Source organism: Xyrauchen texanus, chromosome 13 (genome assembly GCF_025860055.1).
Source record: "Xyrauchen texanus isolate HMW12.3.18 chromosome 13, RBS_HiC_50CHRs, whole genome shotgun sequence".
NCBI lineage: Eukaryota > Metazoa > Chordata > Actinopteri > Cypriniformes > Catostomidae > Xyrauchen > Xyrauchen texanus.
In genome coordinates, this window is record NC_068288.1 from 2,882,785 (window position 1) to 2,899,312 (window position 16,528).

General features: G+C 40.5%; 1 protein-coding gene across 1 annotated transcript; it reads right to left on the bottom strand.

Moving 5' to 3' along the window:
• Positions 1-13,000: 13,000 nt before the first annotated feature.
• On the bottom strand, positions 13,001-16,284 carry med8 (mediator complex subunit 8). The gene is made up of 7 exons (XM_052141474.1): positions 16,175-16,284; positions 15,833-15,954; positions 15,333-15,477; positions 15,071-15,211; positions 13,546-13,633; positions 13,213-13,449; positions 13,001-13,122 (listed from the first exon to the last, which is right to left on the bottom strand). The coding sequence occupies exons 1-7, from the start codon at positions 16,178-16,180 to the stop codon at positions 13,058-13,060; spliced, it is 804 nt and encodes a 267-aa protein (XP_051997434.1). The 5' UTR covers positions 16,181-16,284; the 3' UTR covers positions 13,001-13,057.
• Positions 16,285-16,528: the final 244 nt, after the last annotated feature.

Sequence of the window (16,528 nt, forward strand, 5' to 3'; positions counted from 1 at the left end):
AAAAACTGTCTGACAATTTTCCTATGAGACAGTTTAGCTTGCTGAGCAGCTTGCTTCTGCTGCATGCTTTCTGTGAAACTAGGTTTCAAGAGTGACATTCTGGTTTTGAATTCTCGCTTTATGAATAATTCTGCTGGGGTTTTCCCCGTGGTAGATTGGGGGGTGCTTCGGTAAAAAAAAGAAAATTGTGGATACAGTGGTGTAAAGACAATTTGTCATTCTTTCCCTTTTCCAGAGCGCTTTTAAAATTTTGCACCAACCTCTCTGCAGCGCCATTAGAAGCTGGATGGTATGCTGGACTCCGAATATGTTTTACACCATTGTTTTTCAAAAATGTTTGAAGTTCACTCACCACAAACTGCGGCCCATTATCAGAGATCAATTCATCAGGAAGGCCCCATGTAGCAAAGTAACCCCTTAAGACATCAATGGTCTTTCCTGCAGTGGTACTAGACATCAATGCAATTTCAGGCCAGCATGAAAAACTATCGGTTACTACCAGAAAGTTATCTTTTCCTTTTTGAGCAAAGTCCACGTGTATTCTTTGCCAGGGCCTATTAGGCCAACTCCAATTATGCACAGGAGCTGTAACAGGCTGATTCCTATCTGTCTGGCATTTTTGACAGGTGCTCACTAATACTTCTATGTCTGCATCAAGGTTAGGCCACCAAAAATGGCTTCGAGCCATTCATCTTCACCATGCGCTGATGATTGTGATGCAGTTCTGTCAGCATTTGTGATCTTAACACGTCTGGCACGACCACACGGAAACCCCACAGAACACACGCAGATTCCACAGTCAATTCTGTGTTTCTCAAAAAATATGGCTTTAGTTCATCCTCTGTGACGTGTTTTGGCCAGCTATTTAACGTAAAATGTTTCACTTTCTGTAACACTGCATCCAATTTTGTCTGTTTTGCAATTTCTTGTGCAGATATTGGAACACTATCCAAGAAGGAAACTCGGAATCGTAGTTTACTCTCATTACTCTCAACAGTCAGAGGTAAGCGTGACAAAGCGTCAGCGTTACTGTGTTGCAGGGAGGGTTTATATGTGATGTCATATTGATACGCAGCTAAAATCAGTGACCATCTCTGCAGTCTCGCTGCAGCCAAGATTGGTACGCCTGTCTTCGGTCCGAATATCTTGACCAACGGTTTGTGATCTGTGTATAGCCTAAATTTGCGCCCATACAAGTAGTCATTAAATTTAGTCACCCCAAAAATAATACTCAGAGCCTCTTTTTCGATCTGCGAATACTTAACTTCAGTCTTTGTTAGTGTGCGCGAGGCATACGAAATGGGCTTTTCTGTACCATCTGGAAATTGGTGTGCAATTACTGCCCCAACCCCATAGGGGATGCATCACAAGCTAAGATCACAGGCAATTTAATGGGTCAGCACCGGCGCCGAAGACAGCCTTGATTTGGTGCGTTCAAATGCACTTTGAAATTTTTCTGTCCATTTCCAATCAGCATCTTTGTGAAGCAACTCAGTGAGTGGTTTAATTTCACTCGACAAATTTGGTATAAATTTACCATAATAATTCAGCATGGCCAGAAATGATCTCAACTCTGAGACATATTTAGGCACGGGGGCTTTATCGATGGCTTCAGTTTCTCCGGGATCGGGTGCAACCGCATCGATGACATGTCCGAGGTACGTTACGCTATTCTGAAAAAAAGATCATTTTTCTTTGTTTAGCCTAAGCCCGTGTTCTTCAAGACGTCTCAAAACATTGGTCAAATTTTTCAAATGCTCGTTGGTGTCTTTTCCGGTTATTAAAACATCATCAAGATAGCACACAACACCCTCTAATCCTTGCAAGACCGTATCCATGGTACGCTGGAAGATTGACGGCGCACTAGCGACCCCGTATGGTAAACGATTGTACACGTATAATCCCCTCTGCGTATTAACGGTGAGGAAAAGCTTGCATTCGTCATCCATTTTCAGTTGAGTGTACGCTTGGGTCAAATCCAGTTTGGTGAAATGTTTCCCCCAGCTAGAGTAGAGAACAAATCCTGCATTTTGGGTATGGGGTACTGATCAATGTCTAGCCACGGATTGATCGTCACCTTATAATCGCCACATATGCGAACTGAGCCATCCTGTTTTGGGATATACAGACAAGTGGCGCGGCCCACTCGCTGTGTAACACCGGAGAAATTAGTCCTTGTTGCTCAAGTTCATTCAATTTCTTATCGACGACTTCCCGTAGGGCGTAAGGCACTGGCCTCGCTTTGCAAAATTTCGGTTTTGCCTCAGGCGAAACTCGCAATTTGGCGGTTACCCCATAATTGGGAACTAAACACGGCTTTGTGGTTTTCGCAGATTTTCTCAACCGGATCGCGTATGTGATTCGAATTCCAATCACAAACACTATTGCTCTCACAGCCAATCAAATGAAAGTTAACCTAAGTGAAATTTCAGCGCTTTATAAATGCAAAAAGGCTTCTCGTCTACAACGCAATCCTTAAGCGGTTTGATTAAGTTTGTTTTTTCACACGAGTGTGAAATGGTGTAACGTGTTACTCACGCCAGTGATTTGCTCTCTGATCTATTCTAACTCTGGTGCGCGTGCTCGCTGCGCATCAATGGCCATTTGAATTGAAACCTCTCAAACAGGCAGCTCCAACATTATGAACATCAGTGAGGTGGAACAGAGCAACACTGTGCTATGCGAAAAAATAAAGTTGTTGTTTCAAAATGACATCATTACCATAGGCGGAGGGTGAACCAACTCCAGGGCAAGGCTAAGATGTGCGCTTCCCCTTGATGCATTTAAATCGATTTTTGCAGGTTTTAATCAACGTGTCGCCTAGCAACAACTTAAACATCCCAGTATAAACGCTCCCGTTAACTAATTTGTTATTAACGCGACTACGTTTACAAACTGTTAGCAAAAAAAAATGTTTTAGCATAAAAGCAATAAGTACTAAATAATAATCAGCCAATATAAATAAACACTGCCTTACCTAATGCAGCAAAATCCTGCGTTTAGACCTGGCATCATATGCGTTGATGATGTCCTCGTTATTTAGTTTTGTGGTTATGTCACTCTCAATATGCAGCAGACTTGGATGAAAGTCTCTCCTGTCCCATTGTTGAACGCATCCAATTCTTTACACGTCGCATAGCTGAAAAAGATCTCTCGCATGTTGCGGTCTCCACCGGTAATGTTAGAGCCAACTTGAAAAGTTTTTCGAAGTTTGGATAAAATCCAGTCGAGAGTGCCTCCTTAACGAAGCCAGGAGATGTGTGACGTGAGTTCAGTTTCAGTAAATTCATCTCAGTACATGCCAATTTAGGGTTGATAGAGAGGGTGGTCGCATATTTATTTAAAAGAAACTGCGCGCCTTCTGGGTCACATTTTAGCACTGCATCCACACTCTTTGCTATTCCCATGGTCTGGGTGGAAAACCGGGACTGACACTCACCCAACAGGGTATCCAAAACAGGAAAATAGAGCTGTTGGGCCCATTTCTCTTTCATGGTTTGTGTGATGTTTGTTTGGTATTCTCTTTGTCCAAGGGAACTTGTGACAACAGAGGAATCCAACGTAGCAGTTCTTTTCACAGTTCGCTTATGCGTGCGATCGCGTTCATCTTCACTGACTGAAATGTCAAGTGAATTACAGAATGCTTCAATCTCCATCCATACTTCGTCCCACTTTTCAGTGGTCCTCATATTCTCAAGACCGTTTATTGTACATTCCATGACACTTGAGGCCTGAGACAGTGTCGTGTCTTTCTTTTGTAGTGCCTTGTGTGCAACATGGATCATACTGAAAACATGGTAAAACACCAACAGACACACACAGAACGTGGCCTTCTTGAGATGGCTTAAGAGACCGGATGCCTCAACAAACCTACGATAAGGGGGAACAGAGAGCTCGGAAAGAGTGGAGAGCAGGGCTCTTATTGAAGTCTTGACAGCTGCTATGTTTTTCCATCGACACGCCAATCTCGTGTCACTGAGTGCTGTCAGTTCGGCTTTAACCCCGAGCTCCTTTTGGTGCTGCTGGTATGCATGGTGTGTGCCTGGTTGTGAGAAAATACAGACTCTCGAGGATTTGAAAAAACGTAGATTTATCTTGCATGCATCGACCAAAACCAAATTCAACTTGTGGGCCATACAGTGAATGTACACCGCAGATGGATGGTCTTGACGGAGTTTCTGCTGAACTCCGTTTACGTGACCGGACATGACAGCCGCTCCGTCATAACTTTGTGCAACAATGGGTAAAGTGTAGATTCCACACGCATCCAGAAAGTGTTTTATGTGTCCATAAATTCCAGTAGCATCAACTCTTTCAGAACAGTCAACAAATCCTAGAAATCTTTCCTTTATCTCCAGCTTCTCTGTGTACCTCACACACACGGCCATTTGTTCCTCTTTAAAACTCCGTGCTTCGTCCACTAGAACAGTAAAAAAAACATTGTTTTCGATGCCGCGGATTATTTTGTTTTTGACTAAACCAGAAGCAATTTCTAAAATTTAATTTTGTGTGTCAGGGCTCGTTAGATTAAACGGGGCCTTTAATCGAGCACAGAAAGCGTCGTCACGTCTGGCGTACCAGTCACACAGCTCCAAAAAAGTTCCCACGATTTGCAGAAGTTTCGCTCTCGTCGTGTCCTCTCAGTGCAAGTCCTTGTTTTCCTATATAGAGCAATATGTCAACAATGGATGCTGCATATCCCCTATTGCTCTGCACTGAGGTCCTGTGAGATTCACTTAACTGTGCAGCGATGGAACCAGTAGCTTTGGTTTGCTCAAAGCAGTGCCACTGATCACTGCACTGACGATGTGGTGCTCCGTCTGCGTGTTTCTGTAACTTTGCTAATATATTCTTCCAGTCACATACTCCATTTGCAATAAAAGCAGGATCTCTGCACCACTAGAACTGCACTGAAACAATCTACATGGGAAGCAGAAAATCGCATCTACCTCTTTGCTGTGCTTACCGAACAATGTTTTGGGGTATTCGGGCAAGTAGGGTTGTGATGGTCCAGTTTCCTTTGTGCCCAAATCCACAGGTGTGCTGCTTTTATTGGTAACACAGTCAAAGATCCGTTCACAAGGCCTGATGCAGCCAGATTCACCGGCTGTATCTGTTGATATCTGTGAAGATGAGCTTTCTTCTAAGTTTTTGTCAGATATTTGCACACTTGAATTGGATGGGTAAGGGCTGTTGTTTAGATCGTTGCAGCTTAAAGTCTTCTTCTTGAAAATGTTCTTATGTCCATTATGTCAACTAAATTGGATGCCAGCTCAAAATTAGCCTATAGCCTAAATCAATTTTTTTTTTCTCTAAAGCATAAACCCGTCACTCGTTTTAGGCGAGTGCGGTTATGGGTGTCATTAACATTTTTTTTTTAAATGAATGAATTTGTATTTAAAGTGATCACAATTTAATAAAAACATTGTAATTTATGAATTATATTGCTTTGATTTATTTAAAAATTGTTTATCGAAAGAAAAAATCCGGCATATACATGAATTATCTCTGCGCTGCGTCATCGCATGCAATTTACGCTTTCCACAGACCACAGCTGAGCCAGCTCAGCCGCGCTTATCATTTGGTTTTGGAGTGGAGGAAACTGATCCTAGACCAGCAATTATGGGCAGCTTTTCTCTATAAAAGCAACTAGTAGTAGCAGGCAGGCTGCTTTTGAGGGATACATTTTCACTCTCGAATTGTATATTGCTAGTCTCAAGTCCGTGGCCAGGGGAAGGCTAAGCCTTCCCCAGCCTTACACACGCTCCGCCTATGATCATTACCCATATAAAAATGCATCAAGATTTTATATTAGTCACAGTGATAATTTGAAAAATTTTGTAGCTTCATATTAAATTATCTATTAGTTAGAATCTATATTATTTTTCATAAATACTATCATTTATTATTATTATTAGAAAGACTAGCTGACCTAGCCATGGTAATGAGGGGCCATCATGGTCATATGCCTGTACTTATACAGTATGTCATTGTAAATAAGTCTGGACCTCCAAGATTTGTGGACAAATTATAAATAAAGGTTTCCTCTTGTGTAATAGATGTTCTGTTAGTATGATGTTTAATATTAGGAAATAAACTGGATAATAAATACATTGGGCTTATATAAATAAATATACTCATCTACTTTTAAAAGGGGGAAGTGAACTTATTTTTTATGTTGACATCAACAACAAAAAATAATGTGACTTGATACATGCACAAAACATGAATAAAACTATGCAAGATATATATAGATATATATATATACACACACACATAAAAAAAATGCTACCAAGCATACATTAAATGCAGATTATGTTTTTTACTATGGTGGGTCGCCACATATATCCAGTGTAAAATCTGGGTGCTGAAGCAAAATCAGTTGAGAATCACTGCAATAATCAATGCCCTTTAAGTAAATTATGATTTGTCAGTAAACAAATCATAATGCAGAGATTAAAAATGGTACATTTTGTTGTTATTTTGGTATCAGCTCAGCAGTGATGTGTTATTCTGATGTGTTTTTGTGTGTGCAGGGTCTAAAGGAGATAGGGTCATCTCATGAGCTCAATATTTCTCTGTAACTGCAGAATTTTCAGAAGAACTCACGTCTGAGATGGCGATAAGACTCAAGGCAGGAGGCAGCTGTCACACTGAGTTGCTTTGTCGTCCTGAATGCAAATCTGCTCACGGCCTCAAACCAAACATCCCTGGCATTACCCTGCCAGTGAAACACTGAGAAATGCTCTGCAATATGACAGCAGTAGACTCGGTCTCTACAATTCAAATCTAGAGACTTAATTTGTAAAATCATAGATGGTAGAATTTACAGTGACCATGACAACAACAATTCAAAAGATTTCAGTGCCATAACAAATGAAGATGTGACATGCTGTATGAATTATCTACAGACCAACTACATTGGTCAATGGCGGCATCTAGTGGTCTGATATTTCTGAGTAACAACCGCACATCCACATATCAGACCGCTCATCCTGGTATTGTGAGCCATCATTCCTGCTCCTCGGATCACTGTGCGATCTCTACAAGTAAGCTAATAAACTAATTTAAACTTAGATTAATGTTTCATGTGCCTTTATTTGGCAAGCAGTCGTGTAATATGATGCATAACAAACAGTCAGACAATAATTTATTATAAAAAAAAACAGAACGCAAAATGGAGGTGGATTTCAGCTGTTCGGAGATTTATTTGATCTCACTTAATAGCATAATTTAAATGCAAATTAATGTTTTATGTTCATGTTCTTATTTATTTGGTTCTTAGCTGTGTAATAAAGTGGGATAATGTACATTAAATCCCTTACAAAATAAATGGGAAGGAAATGTGAGTATAGTTTGTTTGAGCAAAAGTTGCGCCATGATGCTATGATGTTGTGGGTGCTTGCCAGTTTGTTGCTATGTGGTTGCTAAGGCATTTTAGTGCAGTGTTCTGGGATATTCTTGTTAATTCATTTTTTACATAATGAGATTCAAATTTTGACATGCTCTACTGCACCCCAATAACCATATCAATACATTCCTCTAAACCAGAGGTTCTCCACTTTGGAAAGACGCAGCACTCTAACAATTTTTATTTAATACATTTTTATTTTAATGAGGTGAGTAGATTATGCTAAAATGGCTATTTAATATGTATAATAACAATTAACATAATAACATTATGGACAAAGGTAATTAACAAGAATAAAATAATATATATTTAGACATATAGCTTAATTATTGTAAAAGTATGGTTCTTTGTTAAATAAAAACTGATATTAAAATAATGATTGTCTACAGGCCTATACAGTATGTGATTACAGTATGTGATGGTGCGGCTATCCTTATGAGGACTCTCCATAGACATAATGATTTTTATACTGTACGAACTAGATTCCCCTAACCATCACAAAAAACTATCTACATTTTTACATTTTCAAAAAAACATCAAGTATGTTTATTAAGCAATTTGAATTATGGGGACACTAGAAATGTCCTTATAAACATTTATAGCAAAAAAATGTCCTTGTAAACTTTGTCATGACAACTTCAGACGGGCCACAAAAAGATGGTTTTGTGGGCCGCCTGATGAGTACCATGGCTCTAAACTATCAAAACAGTAAAGACGGGACGTTGTCGTGTGTCTGTCAGTGGGGTGAGTGGAAGCAGTAAGAGCCATCACCTGATGATTCTTGATGCTAAACACCCATGTCTCATTTCAGTGACAGCGGCGACAGGCTTTAAAAAGGCCGGTGGAATGCCAGAGAGAGTCTGAGCCACACACATATCAGCTGTTTATTGAGTGAATTAAGTTTGTGTTGACTTATCATTGAAGCTGTGTGTGCCAAGTAAAAAGACTTGCTGCGAAAGCATCTAGAGTTAATTTCTGAAAATAAAATTAGACTTACGTGGACTGCACCGTCGACTCCTGCGTCCTCCTTTCCCCTGATCTCTGAAGAACGTTACACTGGTGCCGAAACCCAGGAGTGGGAAGACAAGCCGCCATGGACACTTCACCGCTGAGCGAAGCAGGTCCGCCTGGACTACACAAAATTGAAGAGAGCTGTCCTGCAACGGGTTGGCTGCACACCAGAACAACACCACCAGCTGTTCCGCTCCCTCACCCAGAGCGAAGCCAGCCACCCTTTCACGTTTGCCCAGAAGCTCCATGATACCTACCAAAAGTGGGTGCTAGCCAAGGAAGTTTGTGATGTGGAGTTCGTCAGAGCTGATGGTGCTGGAGCAGTTGACCGTTTGCCTGCCCCAAAGAACCGCAGAATGGTTCCAGTCCCATCGCCCCTCATCAGTAGATGACGCCGTCCAGCTAGCCGAAGCCCACATGGCAGCCTACCTGAAAGCCGGCGAGCAGCAGTCTAGATCTCTCTCTCTTTCTCTCTCACTGCTCCTCAACCATCTTGTCCCTCCCTCTTGCCCTATACCTGCTCCCCAGAAACTGAGAATGTTTCTACCCAAACCAGCACCACCTTCCGCGGGCTGCACCATATGCCGGCACCCTCCCCTACCCCTCGCCGTCACCGTTCCCAGGATGATGTTTCCGCTGCCACGAGTGCAGCCGGTGAGCCTGGGCCGGTCTGTTGGAGTTGCAAGGAGCTGGGACACGTCCAAGACAGGTGACCAGTAATGGAGGTGGGGATGTGGATCTGGGTCCCCGACACATCACAGACCACCCCAGATCAAGCTGGGATGTACCGGTAAGAATTAAGGCGTGTGCATACCAAACCCTGGTGGAATCTGGTTGTAATCAGAGCTTGAATCATCACAGCTTGGTTCATGATGGTGCCTTTGGTGCAAGGTGATGGTGAGGTGTGTGCATGAGGATGTTCATGATTATCCGGTGGTGACAGCCGTTATTCAATTCCGGGGGAAAAAGCATAGAGTGGAGGCCGCTGTTAATTCCTGCTTCACCCATCCACTGATTCTGTGGACCAATTGGCCAGGGTTTAAAATGTTAATAAAAGCATTGTGTGTGGATGGGTCCTGTAAACCGAAACCTCAGTGTGTGATGTGTGACACGATGGCTGGGGAGACAGAACTGGGGCCATCCACATATGCTCAGTGTCAGAATGACCCAGGAGGGGAATCCTCAGGCATTCCCGCCCTCAGGGATTTCCCAGAGGGGGATTCACATAAAGGAAACCCTTAGGCATGCCTTTGACTATGTGAGAGTAATAGATGGCCAGCAGCTCCAGCCTGACATCACCCTCACATATCCATATTTTGTATCATTAGGGACTGGTTGCCTCAAGTGATGCAGGACACTCAAACCCATGAAAATACAACCCAGTTATTAGTCCAGAGGAGCCGTTGGGAAACACTTTTCCAGGCAGCTCACCATAATCCTATGGCAAGTCATGTAGGAAAAGAAAGGACACTGTACCAGTTAATGGCCCAATTTTATTGGCCGTGCATTCGTGGGGATGTGCGCAGATGGTGCGCAGCATGCCGCGAATGTCAGTCGGTGTATCCACCGACCACCCCAAGAGCGCTATTGCGCCCATTACAGTTAATCGAAGCCCCCATCGAAAGAACTGGTATGGACCTCCTCTGGCCGTTAGAGCGGTCAGCATGCAGATATCGGTTTGTATTAGTCCTGATGGATTATGCAATGCAATATCTGGAAGTGATGCCTTTACGCAACATCTCAAAACACAGTGTTGTGGAGGCACTCTTCAAAATTATCTCGGATTCCGAAGGAAATCCTCAACGATCAAAGCACAACCTTTTTGTCACGGACACTGCAAACTTTTTGAATTGCTGGTGATTAAATCGATTTGCACAAGCATTTACCACCCGGGCCTAAATCGGGCGGTGGAGCAGGACTTGGTTGTGTGTCTGTCAGTGGGGAGAGAGCAATCAACTGGTGATTATTATTTTTTTATGTTCTCCCCAATTTTGAATGCCCAATTCCCAATGTGATCCAAATCCTCATGGTGGCATAGCGACTTGCCTCAATCTGGGTGGCGGAGGATGAATCTCAGTTGCCTCCACGTCTGAGCTTGTTGAGCACATTAGCACGGAGACATAGCACGTGTGGAGGCTTCACGCCATCAACCGCAGCATCCACGCACAACTCCCCACACACCCCACCAAAAGCTAAACACATTATAGCGACGACAAGGTTACCCCATGTGACTCTACCCTCCCTAGCAACTGGGACAATTTGGTTGCTTAGGAGACCTTATTGGAGACACTTAGCACTCCCTGAATTCGAACTCACAAACTCCAGGTGTGGTAGTCAGCGTCTTTACTCGGTGAGCTACCCAGACCCCTCACCTGGTGATTATTGAAGCTAAACACCTGTGTCTTATTTCATTGACAGCGGAGACGGGCTTACAAAAGGCCAACGGAATGCCAGAGAGACAGAGAGATTCCGAGCCACACAAACACACCCTGAAGCTTTACGCCGAAAAGCAGTTTATTGAGTGATTCAAGTTTGTGTTGACTGTTATCATTGAAGCTGTGTGTGCAAAGTAAAAAAAAAGACTTGCTGGAAATCATCTTTTGAGTTAAATTCTGAAAATAAAATTAGACTTACATGGAATGCACCGCAGACTCCTGCATCCTCCTTTCCCCCTGATCTCTGAAGAGCGTTACAACTATGTTAAAATAATATTCCGGGTTCAATCCAAGATAAACTCAATTGACAGCATTCGCAGAATAATATGGATTACCTCACAAATTATTTTGACCTGTCCCTAGTTTATAATAATAAAAAAAAAAAAACAGTTACAGTAAGGCTCTTACAATGGAAGTGAATGAGGCCAGTCCATAAAATTTTAAATACACAGTTTCGCAAGGTAGGATAGTCACAAGACACAAAAATCCCAAATATTTGCAGATAAAGACTCTTTGGATTGGTGGGTTAAATTATGAAACTCAAATCAGTTAATTGCCAGGAATTATTTCCTCATATGTATTCATTAAAACCCACAAAAGGGAACTGAATGTATATGCCTAATTTATGTGCAAATTTAGGAATGCAATTCAATTTAGAAATCCTCAGAGAAGATTCGTGTATCACCTAGCGATGTTCCTGATGTGCTAATTGGATGAATTGAAGCCGAAAGTGTCCCAAACCGCTTTCATTTTCACTTTAAGATTTATCATTAAACACCCCCATGATGTGAAGTTATACTGAACGTGTGTGATTTCATGGTATAAGTGAGGATTGGTTGGAAGGTTCAGGCATTATGGGCAGGTGGTTGAGTGTAGTTAAGGATTTGTTTTGATCTATGAACTAGAGTGTTATGGAGTTTGTGCCCTTAAAGTAGACTCAAAACCCCCAGTTTTGAGACAGTTCCTGCAATTCGAGTAAGGTACAATGTGCCTACAGATCACAAAATTTTCAAAAAGGTCCCAGTATATATAACAAAGATAGTGGAGACTGGGGTAGTTGTTTTTGTTGTTCTAAATGTCATAAATGTATAGTTTATTAATTACAATCTATGTTGGCCAAAACAACATTTTAAATTTTTGTAAGCTACATACTTTTACATTTTTGTTGTTTGATGAATCGTTTTATTTTTTTTAAATTTAGCTAAAAAAAAAAAAAAAAGATGTGTAGATTTCAAGGGTGTAGATTTGGCAGCATAGAGTATTGACACGTTTCCATTGATCATGGAATGTGTGTGTTGGGGGGGGTTTGTACTTGCTTGTTTTGATTATTGGGGGTTACCTCCCCCTATCCCCCTGGAATCTACGCCCCCGGTAGATTTTGTTTTTCGGTGGTTGTGATGAAATTACAATTTGTGCCGCTATTGCGGCACGCGGTTACAAAAGCTCAACCTATGTTCAATGAACTCAATGAAGAGAGTAAATATATTAAATAGGTTTTAAGTAGCTAAGACTTAAAGATAGGTGGTTATGCAACAATTGACTTTGAAAAATAAAACCTACCCTGAGAAATATTCACCAGAGTAAAAAGTGAAACAATTAGCCCAGGTCTCCCCAATATCTTTCTATTGAATACACATGGAGCAACACAAACTATGAGAAAAAGAATAAATGGAGCTTGATTTGAGTAAAAGCCATGAAATATAACAATGGGGAGAAGTTATAATGATGAAATGAAGATACTGGCATTCAGAGTAGCTCCCTAATTAATTTTTGACAGGAATCAAAATGAGTTTGTGACAAATAGTTAGTCTTTTTAATGGGCTGCACTACTGTTCCACTGTAATCTTATTTACAACAGCAACTGTATTTCTATAAGCATTTGAACATAATTCCTGATGCAACTTAAATTAATAACCTGATAGATCTAATAAAGATATCAATAAAAATCGAATTTAATTATTCTGCATATTGTTACAGTCATATAATAAAGCCTAAAAGTGACATGCAATAAAAAGTCAATACTTCCACCTAGTGGTCAAAAAGAACCACTGGCATGGCTCTTGTGTCATTCTGTGATGAAAGAAATGCTATATCACTAGATTATTTCAAGAAACAAGTTTATTGAAATATAAACAAAACAAAGCTTTGTTTTTTTTGCCACCAAACACTCATCACAAAGTGCACCATTTATGCAGGGAACTCATCGGTTGTATGGATGCGCAGATGCAGACTTAATGTTAGTCTTGATGTTGCTGGGCATTTTCCCTAAAGAAAGAAAATGAACCTTGATGACAAATGATGACTTTTAAGCTTAAATCGGTATGTGAATATGTTATAAGCAATGTTATGATGTACCTGGTTGTCCAGGCTGCTGCTGAGCGACCTGTCCACCCATGCCAGCCTGATGACCCGAGGTTCCAGCAATCGTGACCTGCTGCAGTGTGGGGCCTGCTGACATTATCTGCTGTCCAGGGTGACCCGGGGCAACAGGACCAGGTGGTCTACACTTTGACAGACCCTTTCCAAAGCCCACCGCTGCCACCAGAGCATTAGTGTCGGCCGGATTGAAGGACGCTTTGTTTTGTCGCAAAGCTGAGCAAAAGAGAATCTCAATTAAACATCTGTGACTCAGGTAACTTCCTCAGCTTTTTGGCGCAAATATGTCGTAAGGAATAACAGCTCAAGTACCTGATGTTTCAGAGTCTCTGTCATCACGAGGATTGTTCAACTTTTCCAAAAGATTCGAGCAAAGTTTATTCAATGTTTGGATCTGTTTCTAAAAAGAAAATACAATAAAAACGAATTTTAATAGATATGTCAGGGGTGCGCACTTTGACGATCTAGTGCGTCAGTCGACTTTGAAGGGTTAACAAAGAAAGCATTATACAATACAAGCAGTGGTTAACAACCTTTTTGACTCCCAAGCTTCTCCACTGTCCAAGACATTATTTTAAGGTTCCCCTCGCCCGAAACTAGACGTGTCTGATTAAAATAATTAATCATGGATAATTTATATTCTAGAAGTTTCAGAAAGAGTCTGTTTATAATTTGTGGGCATACATCTTAATGTATTTTTTGCATTTTAATTAAGTTGGATTATTTTAATTAATTTAATATTTATTTTTTTGCTATTAATTTTAAGTCATTAAAAGTGGGTCCCAGCAGGGGTGCAACTACCCAGTGTTAGAGGGGTATGCAGCAACAATTTTGGCGCCCCAATTATTGCATCTATATCTATCTATATATATATATATATATATACATACATACATACACATACACACACAGCACAGATTTGTAAAGAGAGAGAGAGAGATGTGACCCTACCATAGATAGGGTTTAACCAAAATCTAAATGTAAATATCAGCAACATTATTTTGCATTAAGTTAGCAAACACTTGCCAGTCTGTTAACATTAATATTTGCAAGCCTCCAAGTTTGCCAGCAAATCTATGCATGATTCCATGGTAAACCAGAGATATTGCATTAGTTGTTTTCCAGATTCTTGTCATTTAACGTACATGCTACCATATATTTTTCAGTTTTCAGCTCAGCAACCTCGGTTTTGCATATTGTAAGCTAGCTAGCTAGCTACATATTCTGGCTGCTACATTCCCAGTCTTAGCAAACGCTAGCTAGTCTGTTAACATGAATATTTGCAAGCTTCCAAGCACAGACGTCACACTTTAAATCCTACCTGTTGCCTTTCACTATCCACTTATTAAGCTGCTGTCGCATCCCTTGACATGCAATCTCCTTTTCCCTCTTTCTTTTTCTGTTTTTAGCCCCCGACAGCTTTTTTGCTTTATCCATCTTTGAGTTTTAACGACAACTCACTCCTGCTGCTCACTCAGCGCTCGCGTTGCGATATTACCCTTCTGTCAAAATAAATTCTATGATGGAATCTTATGAGGGCGCCGGCGCCTACTCTAGCCTGTTAGTCCTCTAAAATGTATATAACTTTTTTATATTTAACTTATATAACTTTTATATAAATTTATAAAACTTATATAAATTAGAAATTTTTTTTAGTTTTTTTTTTTTTTTTTTTCCATCGCTTTGGCGCCCCTATGCGCTGCATATAGCGCATACCCACTTTTTGCGCCACTGGGTCCCAGCTCCCTGGTTGATAACCACTGATATACAGGACAAAATTTTCATTTTTGGGTGAACAATTTCTTGAACTCTTCATGACCATGTGGTTTATGTTTACCTGTGCAACCTCAGGTCCAATCCTGACTGCTTCTGCACTCAGTTGTTTCTCCTGTTCTTCGACCTCTGGGTCAGGTTTGGTCCTCAAGTGATCGGGCACAATCTCATGGCTGAACACAGGCACCCGCTGCTCTGTCAGTTTCTGTATTATAAAGAGGAACAGGATAGTAAACATTGTCTTGCAGAATAAAATATGCGTAGAACAAAAATGTAGACAAACCCTGCTGTAATGTGATGCTTTATTGAGGTTAATGAACACTCACTGCCAGCTCTTCATCTCGATCAGGAGACAACAGCAGTGGTATGATGACCTGTGACCTGTATGATGGAGTTTTCTCATTTCTTAAAAGCTTGTTGATGGTGTTTAACTGCCCAGAGAGAAGGGCAAAATTATCCAGCACTGATGGCCTGAATCAAAACAGTTCATATTAGAGTTAGATGATATTTTAGAGGAAAAAACAATTAAAATATGTGCGTGTGTGTGTGTATATATGTATAAACAAGTATACAGTTTACATTTTCCTTTTTAATGCAGTGTATAAAACTCAATAGACAAGTAAATTCTAGAAAAACATTTAACCTTTTTTTCAGAACAATTAGAATCTTTATTGCCACACGACTGGATAGGAGAACATTGTTATACGTGCAGCTTTAAACCATAAGATGCCACAAAAGTCTAAATTAAAATATGGCCCTTTTAAAGTATGTGTATGAAAAATTATAATGAGTTTAACAGGACAGATGAAAGACGGTTTTTACTCACCATGGAAGTCTTTCGTATTCATTCTCGAGTTTATAAATGAAACTCTGTAAGGATCCTTTGAGATGCGCTACACGAGCGATCAGAGACTCTACTGAGGCTTCTAGCTGCTTCTCCTCCCTCTGCTATTTAAATAAAACACAAATAGCTCATCTTTAATTTTATAAAAAATAATAACAAAGGCTTCACGTGAAGTTTTTCATAGTTAGCATGCTAATACCCTATCAACAGATAAAACCATTTCAAACAGCGCTTTTTCGAAAACTAGCTACTTGCGTTGTGAATATAAATAAAACTTAAAACTGTTCAAATGCATTGCCACAAATGTAGATTTTGATCATTTACCTGCATTTTAAAATAACTGGCTAAACAACACAGCGTAAAACAACACTGAGCGGAATTAAACAAACACTTGCACCGCTACATCGAGTCCGGCTGACAAAACGGACAAAGAAAGAAACGTTCCTATCCTTAATATCACTCACCAACAGCAATTATGTACATTTTCACCAACTACTAGTGAAAGGTTTGGAAAGGTTTAAAGTAATCAAAACTGCGTCAAATGTGCCCAAACTATTGCTTTTGTCAACAATAATGATGTTTTCTTTTCATTATCATCATGAAACGTGGTCTAAGATTTCAATCAACTAGTTATATTTATTATTATTATTATTCGAATTTATTTAAAAATATGTAGCT